The sequence below is a fragment of the Canis lupus genome, chromosome 11, assembly GCF_003254725.2.
Source record: "Canis lupus dingo isolate Sandy chromosome 11, ASM325472v2, whole genome shotgun sequence".
Lineage (NCBI taxonomy): Eukaryota > Metazoa > Chordata > Mammalia > Carnivora > Canidae > Canis > Canis lupus.
The window spans coordinates 63,902,988-63,917,233 of NC_064253.1; the positions used below are offsets into that span (position 1 = coordinate 63,902,988).

Genomic DNA, 14,246 nt, shown 5'->3' on the forward strand with positions numbered 1-14,246 from the left:
ATCCTGAGAATTTGCACTTCTAACAAGTTCCCAGGTAAGGCTGATGCAGCGTGACCTGGGAACACACCTTGAGAATCACTGCTTAACACAACAAATCCCACCAACTGATGAGTCAGCAGCCGTCTGAACCTCACCAGCAACGGGCAACTAACTACCCAGCAGCCTTTCCAGTGCCAGAGCTCACCCTCCTGGAGGGACTCTGGTGCGCTTGCAGAAGTGAGCTCAGAGGAGCCATGGGGCGGGGCGGGGGCGGGGGGGGGGGGGGTGCTGTAAGAGACACTGCTTGCCATGGAGTGTGTGGGGGATGCTGGTAAATGCTTCCTCACCTGATGGAAGCCCTTCATTTGCAACTCTGAAGCATCTGAGGCAGAGGGCACCCTAAAATCACCAGGGTGGTCTGGGTGGGGGTCGGGGGTGTGTGTGCAGCTACTTGTACCTCCGGCAAAGTCACAAATGAATATTCTGCTCTGGAAATATTCACCCAGCCAAGGGAAGGGCTGGGCTGCTAGGGCCACCACTGTCCTCTAACCAAGCACTCACCCTGAAACTGGGGAGCTGGTGGGGCTAGAGGGACAGTCTGGGAGGAGATCTCCCTCCTGTGAACCACCCTTCTCCTGCACCCATGGGCCAAAGTGGGGCAACAGAGCCCTGGGTTTAGTGGTGTCTCGGCGACACCACTGGAATCATCGAGCACAGAGGGAGAAACTAGACGATGATAAAGTTTTCCTGAGACTGGGAAAGGGTGCCAGTGTCCCTTCTCACCATCACTGGACCAGAACAGGCCTGAGTGATGCCCGGTACATAGATTCTGAGACAGCACACCTGCCTCCCAAAAATCTGCCTGCAAAACGACCCTCCACCATCTGTGAACTCTGTCTGCAGCCAGGGTCCTCGCTGTGGAGGGTGCCGAGGGTGGTGGAAACGGCTCGGACGCGGGAATGCTGGAATCCCCCTCTACCATACGCTATCTGTAGGATCTGGGCAAGTCACTTAACAGCTCTCCATCCATCTCTGATGCCCAGTCAGTAAAATGGGAACTGCTGCAAGGATGGAAGATCATGGGCACCCAGCAAACGACTGTTCCATTCTCCTCCTCCCCTTTCTTTTTGCCTGGATTAACTTTCAAATCTACCTTAAAAGAGCACAGCCTTCACTCAGGGCCACTGCATCACAACTCTGGAGGGGTACCACTAACTCAAGGACAACCACAGCAAGACACGTCTTCAAGGCCCAAGCAAGGGAGGAAACACAGCCCACATTTTATTTGAACCCAGACCCTGCTCGAGCGATCTTGATGGTCTGATGAAGCTGGCTTCGCTGTGGTTGCACTGGAAAGGCTGTGGCGCTTCCCAATGGGATGTGGGGGAAAGAGGCCATGGAGGGACAACGTAACAAGAACTTCCCAACTTGAGTGTCTAAGCCTTCAGCCTTTTCATTTGTACTTGACACAATGACTGCATCTTAAATTACACTCTGTTGTAGTTTCAACTCAAGTGGGTCACTTCCAGGAGAAAGGCTCACAGACAGCTGATCTCATTCACGTCTGCCTCGGCTCTGGGGCACAGCAAATGGTCCTATCAGAGCCGGGCTTTGGGAGTGTAGTGATGCCTTCAGCACATGGCAGGGAAGTGAGGGAGTGCGGAGGGGGGTGAGGGGAGATGGTAATACATGCGCCTCCAGCTCTAATGGTTCAGGACCTGTGGGTTGATTGCCTTCATCCTGTTAACTACACTCTGACACCTATCGCCAGGCCACCAACTCTAATGGTATATACCTCCTGGAGACTCAGAAACTCCAGAGTGGATGCCACTTGGCCAGCTGGGGAAATCTGTCCCTGGCCAAAATGGAGAGATTTCCACGTTCTCTAAGCCATTATAGATCCTTACAGCACTTACCATAAGGACTGTTGTGTCATGAAAATGTGGACGTGAAGCACTTGGCACTGTATGTGGCACAGACATTTACAGATGGCCATATTGTCACCTCTACCACCTGATGGTAGAGGTAGCTCTCAGACCTCATGGGCAGGCTCCTCCTTCAACTAAAGTCTTTGTTTTTTTTAAAAGATTTTATATATTTATTTATTCATGAGAGAGACACACAGAGAGAGGCAGAGACACAGGCAGAGGGAGACGCAGGCTCCCTGTGGGGAGCCCGATGCGGGACTCATCCCAGGAACCCAGGATCATGACCTGAGCCAAAGGCAGATTCTCTGAGCCACTCAGGCATCTCCAACCAAAGTCTTTGAGGGGCCTCTCCAACTTCATTTGATTCATTCTATACTTAACTGAGCACCTACTACATGCGAGCCCCCATTAGAGAACAAGAATTGAAAAGTGACTGAGGAATAGAAATGTCAGATAAGGGAATATCCTCCGGTCATTAAAAATCATCTTTATGACAAAATACATGTACTAAAAATACCAAGTAGAAAATCATAAAAAATTGTATATAACTGATCAGAATTACATTTTAAAAACTGTACCCAACTCACAGAAACTCTTGATTGTCTACGGATGGCAGGATGATGGGTTCCTTCCTCCCTTCTACTTGTCTACTGTGCGGCTGTCCTGATATTCTATGATAAATGTGTACTGATTTTATGATTTGAAGACTTAGATCCACTTTTAAAAATTGGCAAATACAAAAACTGGAAGCCAAATCTTAATATGGTGTTCAAAATTAATTAGTAATTATGAATGAATACATCATAATTCATTATCCCATAGAAGCCGATGAACATGCTGGTAAACAAATCTACAACATATGTCTCTCTGATGTGCCGATAAAATTCCTTATGTGCAGTTACATGTTAGTATCCTCTTAATTAATGCTGGAGACTCTAGCAAGTGTTTCTTGTGCATTTTAAACTAAAATCCACCAGTGCAAAAGATGGAAGAGTCAAGTCAAGGTTGACGCTCATGCAGGCAAATCACCATCTAACTCCTACCTGCAAGCAGAGGACTCCCTGTTAATGCTCTGGCTTGACCTCTCTGATGTGCAAACTCAAGAAGCTACTGAAGGTCCCACTGGCATCTGTCAACCAAGAGGCCCTACACAGGTATCTCCTCCATTGGAGCCAACTCTCCTAACCATTCACTGTTCCCATCACACACCACTGGAATCCATCTATGACCTTCCCTGACTCCCCTTTTCAATACTGATCTAATGACCAGGTCCTTCTCTTGTACCACCAATGTTGGTTTTTTGGGGATGTGTGTGTGTGGGTGTGTACCCCTCTGCCCCAGTCAATTTCCTTTTATTACAGCAAAACCTTCTCACCGCACCCCTCACCCTGGTCTTGCTCCAGTCCCTTCTCCCCATCACAGCCAATGTGACCTTTCCAAATGCACACCTCCCCAGGCCTGCCTTCCTCTTAAGAGCCCTCAAAGGCCTACTGCTGACCAGCATGAAGGTCATGCTTTTTAAACAAGGTTCAAGGTTGTCCACTTATCCAGGTTTCCGAACTTCCACCCTCCAACACCGCTCCATTGCTGGCACCTCTCTATACTTTTCTACTTTGTGTCCTTGATTCCTTTGTTCATTTTTATCCCCCGAAGGGCCTTCGCCTTCTAAGCCTCCTGCAGGTCTTCCTGGGGGAACTACACTGTACCCTGTATGTGGTTTTGCCATGTCCTCACGGGACCATTAGCTACTTGAGAGATGGAGGCCGTACTATATTCATTTATACCCCCAAAGAGGAGAACTGAGCCTGGTACACAGGATAATCAATTGTTGAAACAAGAGCATAACATGAAAATGCTAATTACCACTAAAGAATAATGTACCTTGTAGACAGAGAGCAGCTAATTCCACAGCCGTTTCATAGGGGCATTTCAATCTTGAAAAAAAGAGAGGAAATTAATTCTGTATATGAACTTTAATACTCATAAACCATACAAAATATCATTAAAGTCATTTTTCGAAAGGTAGTGATATTTAGATAATGATTTTTCCCAGTGGCTTCTATTTTTGCCGTCCACATTAAAGAATGCAAACAAGCTGACTTCCACTACCTATTTCCCAAAGTCAGGCTCACCATCTAGCAAAACAACCCAACCAGGTATAGTTTCTATCCACCCTGTGGGCAATTTCACTGAATTTGGCAAGAATGGGGAGGTTTGGGAAATAGACTGAAAAGCCTTCCCTTTGCCTTGTGATTTTGGAACTTACTTGATACAGTACATGCGCCTTTTCAAGCTGCCTTAAATATTTCTTGAAACCAGGTCATAGTGTTAAAAATAAACAGACAGACACAATATCTAACACTGCCAGGACAGCTGGATACACTCAAGCGTTCTAATAAGTATAACGGAGGCAGAGCCACAGAGGTGTATTACAAACCTCAAATCACTGATCTCATTCACACTTAGAATTACAAATTGAGTTAGAAAAATAATAATGACACACATTGTATAGCACTTCATAGTTTCCAAAGCCTTTCACATGTACTACTGAGTGTGCTCAATGCGTGGAGTTCATACACCTCTAAGACGGGTGTGGCCAGGGCTCCCCCATCCATCCCCCAATTTAGAGACGAGGAACTGAGTGTTCAGGTGTCTTGCTCAAGGCCATCCAGAGGGAAGGAGGCCAGAACACCATTCCGCTTTGAAGTACAGTAAATGAGGCTGAAGCGCACATAAACTGCAAAGTACTGTACAAATGCAAGATGTCGCCATTAATATTTTTCCAAACTGAAGACAGTTACTAGAGTTAAGAGGCCTTCAGGATGAGGAGCACAGTATGCAGAGAGAGAGAGAGAGATAAAAATAGACACACACTCATAATACACACACCAAAGATTTGTATTGCATAGCTGAATAAGGCAAATGTATACACTGTACAATCTACTTGTTCTATGGTATATGCTGCACTAGGGTTTTTAATAGCATGTTGTTCTGTGCAGGGTCTGCAAAATCGGAAATCACTTTTCAGATTTCCTTCTGATTATATTCAAAATCAAGATGTGCTCTTGTCAACATCAGGGATCGCTTTTTAGATTCAGTATAAGTCTTCGTTTTCCATGGAATAGAAAATGGTCAGTGTGTATGTGGAAAAGTGACACAACTGTAAAAGCTATGACCGCTGAAATTTCACATCTTTAAAATAAATACTGCGGGCGAGACCAACCACATCAGTGCCAATGCTTCTTGTGCTCAGCAATCATTGTCGCCAGAGGCCTAGTATTGAAAAATCATTTTTTAAGAGGGGAAAAGGAAATGAGATGAGATGTCTAAACCTCCTATCAGAATCAGAACATAACCTCTTTCGTTGCTTAAATGCAGATGGTGATGAATGAGACTTCTGACTACCCAAATGCTTGTAAGTGTATACATACTAATAACGTATCTTGCTCGCAAATACGACAAAAGCCATTATGAATGGGGCAGTGATGTGATTAAGGAGAGAATTATTCCCAAATACACATCACTTAAGATATTAATGCTCTTGGAAATGCTTCAAGCCATATAGTAATCATTTAAAAATAAGATGATGATGACAGTGATACAAGTATTAGACTCACTTTACAATGCCTGGTGTACTTTTTTTGAATTTTGAAAAGGGAACAAGGGTAGAAGAGTTAAAACAACAACAACAACAACAGTGATTTAGAAATATACTATGATCTATCCTGGGTTAAGAGTTAGAACAAAAACATACTTACTTTCCTGAAAGAATGTCATGCCTGAGTTGTAAAACAAACAGGTACCTGACAAACATACACAAAAGTCAACAGAGGGTACTTTTTCCCAGCCGCTCCCAATCCCCAACTTCCCATCACAGATCCCGCCCCGCACATAGCCCAGAATTCTGCATTGTAAAAAGGAGTCCAAATCAAATGAGAACTTTGGTGGAAGCATCTCCTCCTGAGTCTCCAGGAAGGCATCCCAGAACCTAGCTTAGGCAGGTGAGCGCAGGTATAGAATTTGCAAGATACTTGGAAGATGGAACATGAGACACCGCACAGTCTAATGACGGCCTCTGCAGCACGGCTGGTGCTTGAGAAGGGAGCTCACACACGGGCATGCGGTGCGTCCAGTCAAACGGACAGGGCGAGGCCACTGGGCTTGGCCCTCAGCCAGTCCCACCAGCAGATTCCGGGAAGGGTGCAGCTGCTTGTATCAGAACGTTTACAGCTAACTGTAGTTAGCAACTGCTTGAGGCTTTTTTCCTGATGCAGGTTAACTGCAGACTCTGTCTTTTAAAAACAAACACGTGTACGCATGCATGCGCACGCACACGCACACCCCCCCCCCCAAAAAAAATCCCAGAACTGGGCTGCAGCGGGTTGTGGGGTAATGAGAAATGGGGAGAGGAAAGCAGCAAATAGCACAAGTAGTGTTCACTTAAGTAAAAAGAAGAAAAAAGATTAAGTGTCTTGGCTTAACTGTTTTTTTTTTTTTTTTTTTAACCAGGAGGATGTGGGCATCAGAACCACTTATAGTGCTTTGTAAAAGCCAAAGCTACCCACGCTCTGCTCCATACCTAGGGAATCAGCCTTACATGCAAGAGTGGCCCCCAGGAATCTGATTTGTTCAAAAGCTTCCTAGGTGTTTCTGATTCACACAACCCTGGTTAAGAATCACTGGCTTTGATGATGGCTAGAAGCAGCATGTTTCATAAGGGACTCGGAGGTGGAACTCTAGAATAATTTGTTTAAACTTTGTAAACAATGCAGACAGTCACTCTCTGTTGGGATGGATATAGGAGAATGTGGGTGACCCAGAAATCAAAGGATGGGGGAGCTGAAGGTTCTAGTACATTCCAGAATGTTCCTGCTTCCGACAGCTGCTTAGCCACCACTGAGTTGAGTACCCACATCAGAGAGAACACAAGTGCTGATATGCTGATATGGCCAGAACCTCCAATTTCTACAGGAAAACCTAACTACCCAAGGTCAGTGGACCTCTTCAGCGCAGAGAATGGTGATAAGCAGTCTTTGAAGTGTTCCTTAGGTGCTCATCTCCAGGCTAGTGGCCACCACCATGGGCTAACATGTCACCACTACTATCTATCAGGTAAATGACAAGGAGGTTCTAGGGAAGCAAAAAGCAGCAGAAGGCTGGGTAGAGAAGCTCACTGACAGAAGGGCAGCCGGAGGGAAATTCCATACTTAAAATGTTTTTAAAGTCTCTTTTGCTTCAACACTGTTTCTGAAGTCTAAGAGACAGGCATAGGCGGGCACACTTCAAAAGAAATCCAGTGGGGCTGCAAGACAACATGAAGGGACTCCAACAACTTTGATAGGGTAGCAATCAAGGGAACACTGTGCAGCCCCTTAAAAAAAATAATAAGATGGCAATTTGGGACTAAGAAACGCTCTTCCAATACCTGCCTTCCCTTCTTGTACCTCGACAAAAATGAAGTGCCATAGAACGACTAACCAACTGACCCACAGCCCAGTGAGATAGAAATGTGGCGAGAAAATAAATCTTTTAATTGCGATTCACTAAGAAAAAGGTCAGATGGAGCAAAGGGTAGATTTCCAACAGAATGCAGAGATAAGCACAGGCAAAGTACTAATAACTCTTGCTCAGAATATAAAGTCAGCACATGGAAGAGGAGGCCGCCCCACAACTCAGAGGACCCATGAGTTATAAGGTAAGTGCTACCGGGGGCACGGGGTGGGGGGATCTTGTTCCACATTTTGACCTACCTTGTAAACTCTTCGCGAAGGTTGTTCGGTTCTGAAGAATAATATTTAACTCGAAAGTGCAAAGCATAAGCAGGTCCGACTAAACATATGGAGATGGAAGGATGAAGAGGTTGTTTTTTTTTTTTTCCCCCAGTTTTGAAGATCACAGAATGGACAAAAGGAAAAAAAAAAAAAAACATGTTAAATCTAGTCACACATTCACTGTTACACTGGGGAGGGCACGATGGGGCTTCTAAAGCTAGTGAGTCCTTTTCAATCCTTGAGTTTGGAAACCTAAAATGTGCTTTCATGTTGACGAAGATGCAGTAGCGAGTAACTCATTCTGGAATAAAAACTCTAACCGTCTAGATGAATTACTAAGAGCTGACATTTTACTTTCACCCAATTGCCAAGATATTCCAAACAGATACTAACTTTTTACAAAATACGAAGTGGGCTAAAGTAAAGTGACGCATAAACAGCAAGTGTTCTGTAATCTAAAAATACAGTAAGGACACCGTAAAGTATTATATATGTTTTGAAATTACCCACGCATGCACAACCTTGAAGAAATGTGCTTACCACACCTGTAAAATCCGAGAGCTGGACCAGATTGTCAGAACTCCTGCTTTCCCGTTCTCTGAGTCTACTTTTCTAACTCATTAGCAAATTAATGTAATAGGTGTAAAATCACCCTTCTGAATAGCATATTAATCAGTTCTCACTGGCAAGGGTGCCTGATTTCAAATGAGAGCGTAGTCTGTTTTTTAATACCCACCCAAAAACTCTTATCCATATTTTAAACTCTCACATTTTGGCCAGCCTGAAGAAATGGAAAATCATCCACTTAAAACCGAATCTATTTTAAAGCCCTCTCAAGTCCTGAGGATAACATAATACCTCAAAACCCTGGCAAAGGAGTTTTTTTTAATTCTCTGATAAAAGAAATAAGTGAGTAAGCTAAATTCTGCTTACTTACTTTTCATCTGCTTTTTTATGGGTTTGGAATGATCCAGCCAGTGCTGAAAGATAAGAAAGAAAAAGTTTCTTTAGGTATAGTTCATCAGCTAGTCGATATAACCCACATTTACCCTCCTCCGTAAACCTTAGTCATTCCACCCATAAAACCAGGGATCGAGGCTTTCAGACCAGGATCAGCAAACTGCTTGGGATGGTATTAAAAAAAAAAAAACTACGCTTATGCACAATAAATACATTTTTTCTTGGGAGAGTAAACGTTTCAAAGAGGTGCCTAAAAGAACTCAAAACCTTTTAACTAATTGATCTGTAAGAAGACCCTCTAGTTACCCTCAATCTTCTTCAACTATCTATCCCAAAGTCACCATCAGCCTAGTAAAGACTACAAGCCACGCTGCAGGGATCTCTGACCACGCATGGGTCTTGAATCTCTGTCGCTGTAAATGTGAAAATGATAAAACCCAAACCTCTTTATTCTTTTCTCAAGGAAGATGGGAAGACAGGCAGGGGATTTGCTGGAGAGAATTTTGCTCTGGTCAACGAGGACATTTCAACTCCCTGTCGTTTTCATCAGAAAAAATACTTGGGTCCCATCCACCCCCAGGAAATCACAAAACCATCTCCCTCAGATGCAGGTCCCTCTGTAATGTTCAAGTGGTTGACACGTACATCCTGATCAGCGTCAGCGGCTCAACTTCTATGGCAAACAGCATTTAGGACCGTTGCACTGTGAGCCCCTGCCGGCGATCCCAAGCCCTGGAGGGCAGGGACGGTGCGCTCTAATCATTCTCGTGTCCTATGCCAGGCACAGGGCACGGCCCCCAGCAGGCCCGGATTAGATCCGTGAGAAATAAAATGATCCATATCATTGTTTTTTAAAGGGAGTAAAGGGAGCTTCTCCAACCACTTTACGCCAACTGGGTACACACTGAAATGTCCCCGTTGGGGTAACGTTTGGAACGACACAGCCAGAATGGGTTCCTCGCTAGCTGCTCGGAATCAGAGACCCCTCTGCTGACTGCCGACACACTTCGAGAAGCAATCTCAACTCTGCACACTCTAATAATGAGAAAGGGTGGGACTAAATTAGTGTGGTGTACTCTTACCCCTCACCAAAGAGCCCATTGTGACTGCGTGGGAGGAGGGGAATAAGGAAACACAAAAGCAAATAACAGGTGACTTATAACACAATAAGCTGTGAGCAGCGCGACGGGAGAACGTGGGCTTTTGTCATCTCCACCCTCCGGCTCAGCAATCACGCAATAAAGGAAGATCAGCCCAGCAGGATGTGTATCTCAAAGGCACAAGCGCAGGATGCTTTATCTCACTGGTAATAGCTATGAATTGGAAATGACCTAAATGTCCATCAACAACAGAGAAGGATTTTAAAAAAATGGCTCATCCGTATGATGAAATACTATTCAGCCTTTAAAACTGATGTGGGCCTATTTACCGATGTGGCAAGAGACCCGCAGCTCAACGCTTGATGAAAAGAAAAAAAACAAAACAACAAAAACAAAAAAAAACCCAAGATCCTGTTTATATAAAATTATTATTTTTCTATCAAGATTACGTCCGGAAGGATTTATGGATGTTCGTTTCAGATGTGGGGCTGTGAGTGCCATTTATTTTTTTCTTTTTTACTTTTCTGCATGATCTTTTACTTTTTTTTTTTTTTTTTTTTTTTAATCTTTTACTTTTAATGAGAATACTGTTTCCAGGGGCTGGGCCAGGCTGTCCCTTCCATTACGCATTCGGTTGTTTGCCTACCAGGCCGGTTCTGAAGATCAACTTGCCCCATCGGAATACGCTACCACCACTGCCCTCGGCCAAGCAGAAAACCTCGGACCTTAGCCCCCAGAGGAGGACAGATACAGACACAATAAAAGTATATTTACTATCCTGCCAAAGTATCAGGCTAATGGCTATGACTAAACTCCCTGCCCTCGCTTTGAAATGGATTTACTATCGCCATGCAAAGAAAGTTCTGGGGCAGCCAGCCTTCTAATCTCATCAGCCCCAGATGCTCAGAGCTTAAAGGGGCTGGTCCCATTTCTTTGCTTCGGGTCCCCTTACATCTGGAGTAGAACACGTCAAGCCCACTGTTCCCCTCCCTCCGCTGTCCGACTACAGTCTTGATCCAAGTGTGACCTGTGTTGTTCCCTTGCCGGTGGTTTTCAACCCTGGCTGTGCATTGCAGTCACGATTACCCAGGTCCCACCCAAGATCCATTAAACAGAATCTCAGAGCATTAGTGGTTTTTTAAAGGCTCCTGAGAGCCCATTAAATATTTAGTGCTTTAGTTTTCCCACATCCTCCTCTTACCCAGGAATATACCCTACTGATCTTGGGGATCTTGACATGCCCATGACCCCTTCTGAACATCGTTGTCTAGGCTTTCTAAAATCTCAAGCAATTTCAGGGTTTATGGCTGGCGTTAAGTGACAGTTCACGGCCAGTGCTCCTCCCGGACTGCTTTCCCCTCTGGCCACGCTGCTTAAGGAGCTCCCTGCCCAGGGCCTCCATCCCTCCCTGGCCTCCATCCTTCGTGCCCAGCCACAGGGCGCAGCTCAAAGCAGGACGTGCCAGGATGGAGGCTTGTGAAAAGTCTGGGGCTCAGTAAGCTGGGAACGTCATCGGAAACAGTTTCATTTTAAAAGCTCCCTGGCCCTACAGGGTTCAGATCAGGTTGGCATGCCTGCATCAGAGGCGATAAGAAATCCAGCCATAATCCTAAAACAAGAGATGATAAAACCTATCTTGTATCCAACCAGTTTAAAATGACCCGACTTTCTTTTTAGCTGCAGGAGCTGACCAGACTCTGATTACTCATATTTTATCCTACAACACCAACTCATGATGAATACCCAAGCACTATGGCCCAACGTGGCCTTTGGTAAATCATATCCTACACTGACTGGGCCTGGAGGCCTACATTTAGCAGCAGCGGACCTGCCTCAGATGTTCACCTGCATCCCGGCTAAATATAGCCACGCTGCCTGTCGGCAAAGGCCAAGGCCAATGGCTCCAGCCCTCTTAAGGGACCAGTAAACCAGTCACTGGAGATAGATGAGTGCACGTCTAAGTTCAAAGGGCACGCCGTTTAACTCAAACACTCTAACAGGTGTTAGAAAGGTGGTTTCTTTTTTTTTTTTTTTAAATGTTCGTTTTATTTATTTTTATTTATTTATGACAGTCACACAGAGAGAGAGAGAGAGAAAGAGAGAGAGAGAGGCAGAGACACAGGCAGAGGGAGAAGCAGGCTCCATGCACCGGGAGCCCGACGTGGGATTCGATCCCGGGTCTCCAGGATCGCGCCCTGGGCCAAAGGCAGGCGCCAAACCGCTGCGCCACCCAGGGATCCCCCAGAAAGGTGGTTTCTGATCTGAATTTCTCATCCAAGTCTATTTAGCAAAACCCCTGCCATAAATCAAGATGGGAGACGATTTGGCAAAGCCCATCTGTTCCGACGGTACGTCAATGGACTATGACATGCACACAGCTGGTTGTAGAACTGAGCTGTCTCAGATCTATGCAGAAGCACTTGAACCACAACGGCCAAGAGAAGCTCAGGGGTTGGAAAGAGTCTAAAACCTGCCAGAACGACCCCTGCGCCCTCACCATCAAGTCGGAGGGGTGGAACTCGTAGCTCGCTTCCTAATAACCTGTAGATTTTCTTAGCTTACAGAGTGTCTAGTTCATGTTTAAATTAGAGCTGGAAGGAAATCTGAAGAGAAAATCATATCCAAAGGATGAAAAGAGAAAGAAGGGAAAGGACACTTTTGGAGCTTACTGGTGTGATATGATTTATAATAAGAAATATATATATATATGGTCTTAGTTTCTGGCACAGAGATCTTAAAACCCTTGGAATTTTGTACGCCACAAGAGCAATCAAGGTGTCCTGACATTGGTAACAAATCCCTTCTAACCACACCTGAGTTTCTGTTAACGAGGGGACGTTCAGAAAGCACCTGAGGATGGGGGCTGGTTGCCAGGGGAACTAACCAGTGACCAAGGGTTAAACCTGAGTCTGACCTCTGGAGAGGGGGAGGGGGCCGGGGCCTGGAGGCTGGATCAATCACTAATGCCCAATAATTTAATCCATCATGCCTTTGTGACAAAGACTCCGTAAAAACTTAAAACGGAGGATTCGGAGAGCTTCCGAACAGAGATCTGGAGAGTGGGACACGCAGGGAAGGCGTGGAAGCTCTGTCGTGCCCACTGTGCCCTACACCTTGCTCGAGTCATTTCTTCCGTCAGGCTGCTCCTGAGTTACCTCTTTTTATAACAGACTGGCAATCGAGTGAGTAAAATGTTTCTGAGTACTATGATCTGTTCTAGAAAATTAACTCAACTCGAGAGGGGGTCGTGGGGGACTTCCTATCTACACTGCGAAAGCACAGGCACTGGACTTATGACTGGCATCTGAAGTGTGGAGTGGAGGTAGGTGGGAGGGGGCAGTTTTGTAGGACTAGGCCTTCACCTATGGGATCTGAGGCTACCCACAGGTAGACAGCGCCAGAATTTTTTGCTCGGGGGTGTCGGCAGAAAACCACGCTGGACTGCGTCACACCTATGGCTCACTCAGGTCTCAGAGCAGATGAAGGTAGCTGTGCTGAGGGCTCAGAGGCCCAGGAATCACAGTGCTACTGAGGCAGAGGCAGGGTCAGAAATGAGTCTGTGTCGGGACACCTGGGTGGCTCAGTGGTCAAGTGTCTGCCTTTGGCTCAGGGCATGATCCCAGGATCTGGGATTGAGTCCCACATCGGGCTCCCCGCAGGGAGCTGCTTCTCCCTCTGCCTGTGTCTCTGCCTCTCTCTCTCTGTGACTCTCATGAATAAATAAATAAAATATTAAAAAAAAAAAAAAAAAGAAATCAGGCGGTGTCAGCATCCAGGGCCCTGGGTCTCCACACCACACACTAGCTCGAAGCACTTCCCCACCTAAGGAGGGACCTCTCCTCCTCATCCACGATGAGGCCCCTGTAACCACCTCACTTACACCAGCTACTCAAGACTTTCTTGGGGATTCATCTGAATCAACTGCAAAGACCCTTTTATCAATAGCTCTCCATCCAGCATCAATATTTGCAAATGGGCAGGAAAACCCTTGCTCTCCCAGCCTTCAGAGACAGGCTGCTGGGAGGCCTGTGAATGTTTCACACTCCTTTGTACAAAAATCGAAGGAGGCAAGAGATCAGAGTTCGAGTCCAAGCTCTGCCACCCACCTGGGGTGTGGCCATGGGCGTGAGACCCCTGACACCGTTTGCTCATGTGAGCACTGGGCTGTGCCCTAACACACTGTCTGAACAATCAACTCAGGGGCCAAGGAAGGGTTTCCGGTCTCTCACAGTAATGCACTTGCCAATAGCACTTCCCTCCAGCTGCATCTGAGATGGCGGAAAGGCTCAGTAGGGTCCATACAAGGGGCATATGTGAGGGCATTCCAAGCGATCATCAGAGTGAAGCCAAAAATGCCCCTTCAGTGCCCACTGACCCCCTTGGGCGGCCACCGATTCCCTGTCAACCTCACCTCACCGTGCTGGGCCTCTTATTACCCATCCACCTGATTCTAGGCTGCACAGACCAGAGGAAAAACATCCCACAAGTCTAGAGGCGAAGGCCAAAAT

General features: G+C 46.0%; 1 protein-coding gene across 9 annotated transcripts in view; it reads right to left on the reverse strand.

Moving 5' to 3' along the window:
- EPB41L4B (erythrocyte membrane protein band 4.1 like 4B) overlaps window positions 1-14,246 on the reverse strand; it is a 129,041-nt gene that overhangs the window by 73,271 nt on the left and 41,524 nt on the right. For all 9 annotated transcript variants that reach the window (XM_025432215.3, XM_035697300.2, XM_025432212.3 and 6 more), the window contains exons 3-6: window positions 8,616-8,658; window positions 7,658-7,736; window positions 5,666-5,710; window positions 3,789-3,841 (exon numbers count right to left, since the gene is read on the reverse strand). In XM_025432215.3, the coding sequence (XP_025288000.1) occupies window positions 3,789-3,841; window positions 5,666-5,710; window positions 7,658-7,736; window positions 8,616-8,658 (220 nt within the window). The remainder of the gene's footprint in view (window positions 1-3,788; window positions 3,842-5,665; window positions 5,711-7,657; window positions 7,737-8,615; window positions 8,659-14,246) is intronic.